Source organism: Fukomys damarensis, unplaced genomic scaffold (genome assembly GCF_012274545.1).
Source record: "Fukomys damarensis isolate Sample0158 unplaced genomic scaffold, DMR_v1.0_HiC HiC_scaffold_12, whole genome shotgun sequence".
In the NCBI taxonomy this organism is placed as follows: domain Eukaryota; kingdom Metazoa; phylum Chordata; class Mammalia; order Rodentia; family Bathyergidae; genus Fukomys; species Fukomys damarensis.
Genome location: NW_022900924.1, coordinates 17,047,334 through 17,056,300, shown reverse-complemented (window position 1 = coordinate 17,056,300; position 8,967 = coordinate 17,047,334). Strand labels below are relative to the sequence as shown.

The 8,967-nt window shown below is 51.0% G+C and overlaps 1 protein-coding gene across 6 annotated transcripts in view; it reads right to left on the bottom strand.

The window, feature by feature from the left end:
- Hvcn1 (hydrogen voltage gated channel 1) overlaps window positions 1–8,961 on the bottom strand; it is a 28,293-nt gene extending 19,332 nt beyond the window's left edge. For 4 of the 6 annotated variants that reach the window (XM_019204559.2, XM_010604446.3, XM_010604445.2 and 1 more), the window contains exons 1-2: window positions 8,757–8,961; window positions 4,688–4,727 (exon numbers count right to left, since the gene is read on the bottom strand). In XM_019204559.2, the coding sequence (XP_019060104.1) occupies window positions 4,688–4,708 (21 nt within the window). In that variant the 5' untranslated portion in view covers window positions 4,709–4,727; window positions 8,757–8,961. Of the gene's footprint in view, window positions 1–4,687; window positions 4,728–8,008; window positions 8,184–8,756 lie in introns of all 6 variants that reach the window. The other 2 variants (XM_010604443.3, XM_010604444.3) reach the window with 2 other exon arrangements.
- Between the last annotated feature and the right edge of the window lie 6 nt (window positions 8,962–8,967).

The following is an 8,967-nucleotide window of genomic DNA, read 5'->3' as shown; positions in this document are numbered from 1 at the left end:
GGTCTTAATTAAAAAAAAAAAGGAAAAAAAAAAAAAAAAAGAAAAGGTCCTTATTATTGGACCGGAAAGAGACTCACACATGTGTGCTGCTGCTTGCTGCACCCTGCTTCATCAGCCCCAGACCAGAAACAGCCTCAAAGTCTGTCATAAACACATCATGCACAGTCACACTGCAGAGCCTTGTGACCACCGGCGTACATGGCGGTCCCCCCGGGAAGGACACTCCAACCCCAGACCACCTTCAACAGCGTGATGTATGCTGGACCCCTGCCTCTCCCCTTTGGAGAGTCGGCCTATGTGACAGCCCCTGGTAAAACTCTGGATGCTGAGCCCCCAGGGGGCCTCTCTGGTCACCAACACGTAACACATCACTGCTCACTGCAGGAGGGACCCAAGCAGGCCCCTGGGGAGCACTCTGGAAGCTGGCGCCCAGCTCGCTATGGCCCTCACCCTGCCACGAGTACACAGATATGCCGGACCCTCAGGAGCCTCCTGCTGAAGCCCTAAAGCTGCGTGGGCTTGGGACATAGTCCTGTGTTTAAAATTCACCTTCGTTTTCCCATTGTTCTTAAAAAGTAAAGAGCCAGACGCCTTCCAGAGACAACATCTGCTCTGCCTGCTGGGGCTCTGCCTGTCTGACTCACTTCCACACTTCCCCACTCTGGCCATGTGGTCCCTGTCCACTCAGGCTCTGTGGTAGCTGGGCTCCTCCAGCCCCAGGCCCTTTGCACATGCAGCCTCCACTGCCTGGAACGCCTCATGCCTTCTACCTTGCTATCTCTCTTCCATCCCTCAGGGCCCTCCCAAGCATCTTAGCTCAGGGGGGGCTGCCCAGGCCTCCCCCTTGCATGCTCATGGGCCCTACACCCCTGGGGTTTGTCACCCCTGACTGAGCACCCAGGGTGCAGGTTGGGAAGGTCCTGTCACGCCAGGACCCCTGTGCCTAGCAGACCTCGGGCTCCCAGCGCACACGCAGCGGGTGGAATGAGCCCCTCGGCCGAGTTCTCCTCTCCGGGACACAGGAGCCACCTGCCCACAGCTCCCCGCACCAACGGGCTGTGTGTTCTGAGGAAGGCCTATTTTTAAGGTCAGGGAAGTCTTTAAATAAGCGTAGAAATTGTTCCTTCTCTAGGGTGGGGAGGAAGTTTGAGGTTCATGAAAACAAGCCCCGAGCCGGCTGACTGGCTCTGGCAGGAGGGGGCTTAGGGCCAAGGTGCCTACCTGGTGGCCCAGTCCCCCCAGAACTGTGCTCCTCAACCTCCTTTCCCTCTGACTCCAGAGAGCAGCTGCCACCCTGGAGCCATGGGTGTGAAGCCGCGTTCACAGGGGTGAAAAGTGTAGACCATCACCGCCATCCCGAGCACCTGCGGTCTTAACAGCTCTGGGCACAGCCCATGCATCTGCACCGTGCGGTGGGTCCTGAAACTGTCTCCATTTACCAGTGAAGAACAGGGAACAGAGAGGCCAAGTGATGAACCCCAGGTCACACGGCCCAAGAGAAACAGAGCCGGGACTCCAACCTGGCTGCCCAGTCAGTTCCCGTCCTCCGGTGGGAGCCCATGTGAACACGCCTGGCCTCACACTGCTTAGCAAGGGAAGCGCGCTCTTGATGCCCACTGCACGGTGGAATCAGCAGGAGGGTTTCAAATGCCCCTGTCCTGGACTTGGAGATTCCCGACCCAACCAGCCTCGGTGGGGCGATGGCCTGTGCAGCCTGGTACTGACTCACAGCTCATAGGAGTCACCTGGTGACAGGAGCCACAGGGCCGCAGGCGGTGAAGCACACCAGGCCTCAGGCTGCCGCGTGGGGCACACGCACTAGGGTTCGGGTCACCCGAAGGGCCAAAGCCAGCTTGCCCTCAGGATGGAGACCGCAGCCGCAGCCATGGACAGCGCCCAATCTTCCTCCAGCTACTTACGTGGACCAGACTTACGTCTCTCCTATGGCTATGGTGGTGGCCGTGGCCAAGCACCTTGCTAAGGACTTGTGTGCAGTCTCCTTTAACCCCCACCACTGCCGTGTGCCCTGGCACTGTTGTTCCCATTTTACAAGACAGGGAAACTGAGGCTCAGAGAGGGACTCCACGGAGGGCAGGTGTCCACAGCGGGTTGAGCCCATTTCCATTGAAATGGCTACTGTGAATCTGTGATTACTGTGACTGCCTTATCGACTTCTCAAACACAGCTGTTCTATCACAAAAGTAGGAAAGCTCTAGAAGCAAAGCTGTGAAAACAACCTTCTCAAAACACAATGCACTTGACAAGGGTCAAGCATGAAAAAGAACGCGTTTTCTGACCAGGCTATTTGCCCCCCAGTGGCCCTGCCCATCCTCCCAGGTCCCCAGCAACGCCACACCACTGTGGTGACGGGGATCCCCAAGCTGCTTCCTCAGAAGGCTCTGCATTCTGGGCCCCACTGCCCCTGCAGCTTCTGAGCCCAGTCCAGGCTTGCACGAGTCTCTCTCTACACCCTGGCACCTGCCCGTCTCCTTCAGACTCCCTACCTTTACCTGTTATTCACCCCAGGGAAGAGATCCACACCCACATCCATTTCTTTAGTGTTACTAATGTGAAATGTGAGCAAAAGAAAGAGAAACACATTCATAACAACTCACACACCCAGCTTCTCTGCCATCTAACTACTTCTCAAATCTGCAACTTCAGGATTACAGTCGGAGACCACAGAAAATCTGCATCTTTTGCCCACAGTTACAGGCGCTTGACTTTTGCCTTTTTCTCAGGTAATGGGGATTGAACTGAGGACCTTGCACTTTTGAGATAGGTGTGGTGTCACTGAGCTAAATCCTGGGCCCTCCAACTTACACCTCTTCAAGGCCAAGACACTTTCCAAGCAATCAGATGGTCTTATTGTTGCACTTTGATGGCATCTCATTTTCAGCATCTATATCACCAATTCTAAAAGCACATTTTCTCAACTATTAACATCTCTGAAAGGTAGATATGCCTTTCAATGGGTGTGCTTCAACCTTGTGTCATTTTATCTCACCAAGTACTTCATTTGTACATAACAGTGCATCTACAACAAACAGCAGCTAACATCCAATGTACTCAGTATCTGCTGCCATAAATTTGTCTGGGTTTTTTTTTTTTTGCAGGAACACGTGATCCTCCTGCCTCACCTTTTTTGTTTTTATGGATTATTTCTTTTCTTATTAGCTAGATAACAAGGATTCAATATGAACACTTTTATGATTCCTGATATGAACTCAATTTTTCCCCAGAACAGTTGTAGGGAGTGATCCAGCTCTGTGATAATACTCAATACAGTATGCTGGGGTCCACAAGGCAAGCAGCAGCCAGCCTTTCTATATGATTTTTGTTTTGTTTTATGTACCAGAGATCGAACTCAGGACCTTGTGCTTGCGAGGCAGGTAGTGGCACCACTGAGCTAAATCCTCAGCCCTCTATATGACTTTTGGTTGCCTGACTTAGTAGAGAACTGCAAAACAAGGAACTGTTGCACTTTTTTTTTTTTGGTTTTTTGAGACAGGGTCTCACTATGTAGTTGAGACTGACCTGGAACTCACTATGTAGCCCAGGCTGGTCTCAAACTCACAGCAATCTTGCTGCCTCAGCCTCCCAGGGCACTGGGATTATAGGCATGTGCCTCCACGCTCTGCTGTCTGCACTATTTCTTTTTCTTTTGTTTGTTTGTTTTTTGAGACAGGCTCTCACTCTGTAGTTGAGACTGACCTAGAACTCACTATGTGGTCCAGGCTGGTCTCCAACTCACAGCGATCCTCCTGCCTCAGCCTCCCGAGTGCTGGGATTATAGGCGTGCGCCACCATGCCCGGCATGTCTGCACTATTTCTAACTGCTTTTCTTGGAAACCAACTTTCTTACTATGCTTGGACTTTTGTGGCATCGGGCTCAGGATTGTGAGGAAATCCGAGTTCTCCATTGCTGTCATTCCCTGGTCCAGCTGACCCACACTGGCTTTGGGGACTGTGCCCCACACACGCTGTTGCTACCACGAGCTCCTCACACCATCACACACAGCTCGCCCTGGCTGGGCCCGCAGAACCTTCACATGAACACAGAACGGGAAGCCAACACTTCCTCTCCACCTTGCCACCTGTGCCCCTAAGAGCCTGGCACCCCAGATATCAAGGACAGAATTTTATCAGCCCTGCTACAGATGGCTGCACAATACAGGGGGCAAGATCCTTGCTTTGGCATCAGGCCAGGTTGAAATCCCATTTCTGCCACTTTCTAGCTGTGTGGGCCTGAGTGAGTGGCTCTATTTCCCTGTGCCAGAGTTTCCTTACCTATAAAAAGGAGTGGTCAGGAAAAGGCCCAACAGGCTCAGAAATGACCTGGTGCCTGGAGACCACTGTCTCATCCTTCTCACAGTTCCTCAGGAAAGGGGCGGTAAGGAACCTTTCCATCATCTTCCAGTTAAGGAAACTGAGGCTCAGACTGGCAAAGGGCATGGCCTCATGGCCTGTGTTTATTAAAATGCAAGGCTGGGAGTTGAACTGGTTGATTCAGATTTACCAGGCTACCTGGAGAGTTTGTGAAGCTCTTCTCTACCCTTTCACCTTTGTGACCTTGGTTTGGGTGTCAAGATCACAGGGTTTTTCTCTGTGCTGGAATCCCCTGACATAATTATCTTCTTGAAGCTAGGAAGTTCTTGAAGGATTCTCGACACCAAAAGTGACTTACCTCTCCAACACCGGATGCCATTTTCCTGCTGCCTTGGGACCTGAAAAGAAAACATTTGTCAGATCTGTCACCCCGCATCATTCTCTGAATATGTGTTTGGCAATCTTATCTTATGGATTAGTTATCAGTTTTAACAGTGTCTGAAATAGTACAAAGCTCAGAAGTGTACATAAAAGAATATGTACCCAAAAAGATGGAAAGTAAGGCACCTATGGTGTACCTGCTTGGCACTGGCTCTGCTTTCTGGCTACCATGTAGAGTCCACACAGAAACACAGCAGCCCAAAGGTAGAAGTAAAGCCTTGTCCACTGGTGGGTGAATGGAGAAGCAGGATGTGCAATTTCCCGCCAGAAAAAGGAATGAGCCACAGCCTACAACACAGATGGGCCTTGAAAACTACCCTAAAAACAGGTGGCTACTCACAGACATCACATCCTCTATGATCCACACGGACAGAAGATGAGAACAGCAAATCCAGAGACAGAAGGCAGCAGACTGAGCGGGGCCAGAGCAGAGCAAGGAGTGGCTGCTTAACGGGTTTCCTTTTGGGGCAATGAAGATGTTGTGGAGCTAGATATGGGTCACAGCTTGAGGGCTGCTCAGAACTGGGAAGATCTGAAGCACTACTGAATTAAAAACTTTCAAGTGACTCGTTTTACGCTCTGTGAATTTCACTGCAATTTTCAGACAGACAGACAGCCAGCCAGCCAGACACTGCTGTACGGCACTGGGGCTGCTCTGAAAGGCAGGAAGCCATCTAAATGCTCATCCATGGGATCTGCTGGACACCAAAGCAGGGGGAGACTAGTGCTGCCCAGTCTTCATATATGGATATAGGACAGTAACAAAAACCCCATTACAGTGCATGTGTGCTGGGTGACCCATCGATGTTAAAAAATGCTGCTATCAAAAATGTTAATTCTGTAAGGACAGCCAAACTCTTTACAGTCATTATCTTTTAGGAGGAAAGGGAGTAATTTGGGCATGGGAGTTGGGCAGCCACTTTCTTTTCGCTTCTGAACTTCTACAATGACTATGTGTTACTTTTCAAAATTATTTTTAACATAAGTGACATTTGCATGTAGTAAAAAAAATTTAAATAATACAAAAAGATGTACTATGACAAGACAGGCCCTTCCCAGCAGCAGCTGCTCCTGCCAGTACCCCATGTAGCCTTCTGGGGTATTCTGTGCCTTCACAAGCACACACATATATACTCTCACTCCCCTTTCATTTTTTTTTTTCTTGAACAAATAGGAGCCCACACTGCTCTGAACCTTGCTTACTTCCTTTAGGGGCTGGTAGGCAGAATAATTTCCCCTAAAGGACCCTTAGATGGTAGGGAGCAGATAAATAGGTAGACTCACTGTAATCAGAGACAGTTTTGGTTTATTTTTTACAGTGCTGAGGAATCAACCCCAGGGCCTTATGTACAATGAACAAGTGCTGGTGTTAGTTACATCACCAGCCTTTTTGAATTTTTTCAAATTTTGAGACAGGGTCTCACCAAATCACCCAGGCTGGCCTCAAACTTGTAGTCCTCCTGCCTCAGCCACCTAAGTAGCTGGGATTACAGGCGCACACCACCACACCCAGCCAGAAGGTTCTTTATGAATGGAGGCAGAGACCTGGGAAATGAGAAGAGAGAAGCAGAGCTGGCAGCAGAGAGAGACTGAAGATGCCTCTGCTGCTGGCCTTGAAGATGGAAGAAGGGGCGGATGAAAGCAACTGGGGCACCTCGAGAGCTGGCAATGGTGAGCAGCTGAGCAGATCCCCCTGCAGCCTCTGCAAGCAGGGCAGCCCTGGCAGCAGCTCACTTTGGAGCACTGAGACTGAGGCTTTTGCCTCCCAGAAATGGGAGGTAATAAATGTGCACTGTTTCAAGCCACCAAGATCATGGTCACTCGTTCAGCAGCCAGAGGATGGGTCTGGGTCCTGTGTCCTAGGTCAAGGACACTTCCTGGGATGGTGCCCAGGTGTCCCCTCGAGCAACCTGTTTCAGGGTTGCCATGGACATTCAAGGGTTTCCCTGTCATTTCCTGCCTGGATGCTCCAGTGAGTAACTCTACACGGTTACTCTCACATCTTGAGTTATTTTTACAATTTATAAAATAAAATTACCATGCTGAAAAAAATATTCAAAAATTCAAAAAAAAAAAAAAGTTTTTCTCTCCCCCTGTCCCCCTGTGGTTCCACAGAGGGTACTCAGGACTGGCAGGTTTCTTGCTAGTTGACAGAGCAGCTTCTGCAGCCAGCAGAGTTTAGCTTCTTTTATAAGCCAGGAAACAAAACTAGCACATGCAGGAAAACTAGGAAAACAGCCAGCTTTATCCTCTCAAGCAGCAGTGAATTTTAACCTCCCCTGCTTCCCCCACTGAATTAGCCAAAACAAATAAAAATGATAAAACCCAATGCTTGCAGGACTGTGGGGAAACTTACACACATGGACTGGGAGGTGATTATTCTAAATAGACATCTGTAACAAGTGGCAATTGCCTTCCAAGTTAGCACACCCTGTACTTGAACACTCCACTGTAGAAGCATTTCAAAGAAATCACTTGATAGCAAAAAAAAAAAAAAAAAAAAAAAAACATAAGGGAAACTGTTTACAGCTAAGTAGGATGTTGTGTTAAAACCTAGAAAAGTCCCACTTTAGGGAAGTGCTAAAGAAGGCAGACAGCTGTTAGAAGAGACAACAGTGCTGAGGTCTCATGGAGATGTAGAAAGAAATGCTGTTAAGCAACAAGGGAGAAACACAGAACTCAGATGGTTTGGTCCGCTTGCAAATGCACACAATTACCTAACTCTTTACTAGATGCAGGTGCTGAGTTCTGGGGACTCCATGATGAAAGGAAAAAGGCCAGGACCTCAGTGGGCTGATTCAGCTGGGAAGACAAACAGAAAGACAAGGAGCACAGAAGGGAGATCCTATCATCCAGGTCTAAGCATGGAGGAGAACGGAGAAAAGCCCCAGAGAGTTCCTGAGTGGGGTGGGCGGGCTTCTGCAGAAACACCTGGATTTCAAGTGCCAAGTCACAGAAGATCATAGGAAAGTGCGTTCCCAGGAAAAGGAAGGGAGAGCATATGGGCCCTGAGAGTGCAAAGGGCTAGAAGAACCAGGGGGCTGTTGCTACAGGAGTGGTGGAGAGAATCTGAAAGAGCATGGGAGCCATGCTGAAAATTTGGGGGTTGGGGTGCAGCAGGGGCACCATGGGAAGGCCAGGATGAAGGTGGCCTGGATTTGGGGGTCAGAGTGGGAACACAGTGGCCAGATTCAGGACAGAGGTAAACTTGCTGCTGGCCAGGGGCTGGGGACGATACCTCCAAAGTTGTAGGCTATAGCGGTCAGGAATGGAGGCTTGGGGACATCAACTCTCTGGGCTTCCCCTTCTTGCTAAACCAGTGTCAGGGCCGGGCTTGCGGGTAGCAGAGCAGTTCTGGAATTGTGCAAGTTGCAGTCCTAAGATTTTCAAAACCCTGGACACCAGCCTTTCTCCTGGGGGAAACAAGGGGAGAAATTGCTACCCCTCCCCTTGGGCTCACTCAGCGGCTCTGAGTTTCTAGTGAGCCTGTGCAGAAGCCCCTGCACTGAGAGCACCCCACATCCTGAGGTTTAAGGGACCGGGGACAGGTCTTCTGGAGGGTGGGCGTCAGGGCAGAGGGGCTAAGCGAGGATTTCACTTTCCTCACTGAGGTAGGTGCCACACAGGGCCCCATGGGACAGATAAGGAAACTGAGGCAGAGGGAGGCAAGGTCACGTGGCTAAGCCTGCAAGAGCCCCTGCACCCAGGGAAGTGCCTCCTGGGTCAAGGTTGGCGCTTCCTGGAGAGGACTTCCCTCTCTGTCCTGGACTTTCCCAGGCCCCAGCCATCATTCTCAGTCCTCTCTGTCACCCTAAGAAGTGGCTGCTTCACGTATTTCCAGGTGAGGGATTTGCTGCCCTGGCGCTCCCACCTCTCAGCCTCTTCCTGGGGTATCCAGCACTACCTGTTACCGGTCTCCTTTCTTACGGTTGCCCTGGAAGCCGGTAGGGTGAGATGGGATAAGGAGGGACTCGGGCGTCGCGCACCTGGCTGGCTGTGCGTCCTGGCTCGGCCCGCTCTGGCTGTGTCACCAAGGCCAGCGGCTTGGTCTCCGCGAGTCCTGCTCTCTTCACCTGAATAGGGAGACGAGGACGGCATCGGCTTCACCTGTTGCTGCTTCACCGGCGGCTCAGGGGGAAGCGGAGGCCCCCGGATCCGGAGAGCGCGAAGCGGACTGTGGGGCTCCCCGCAGCCCGA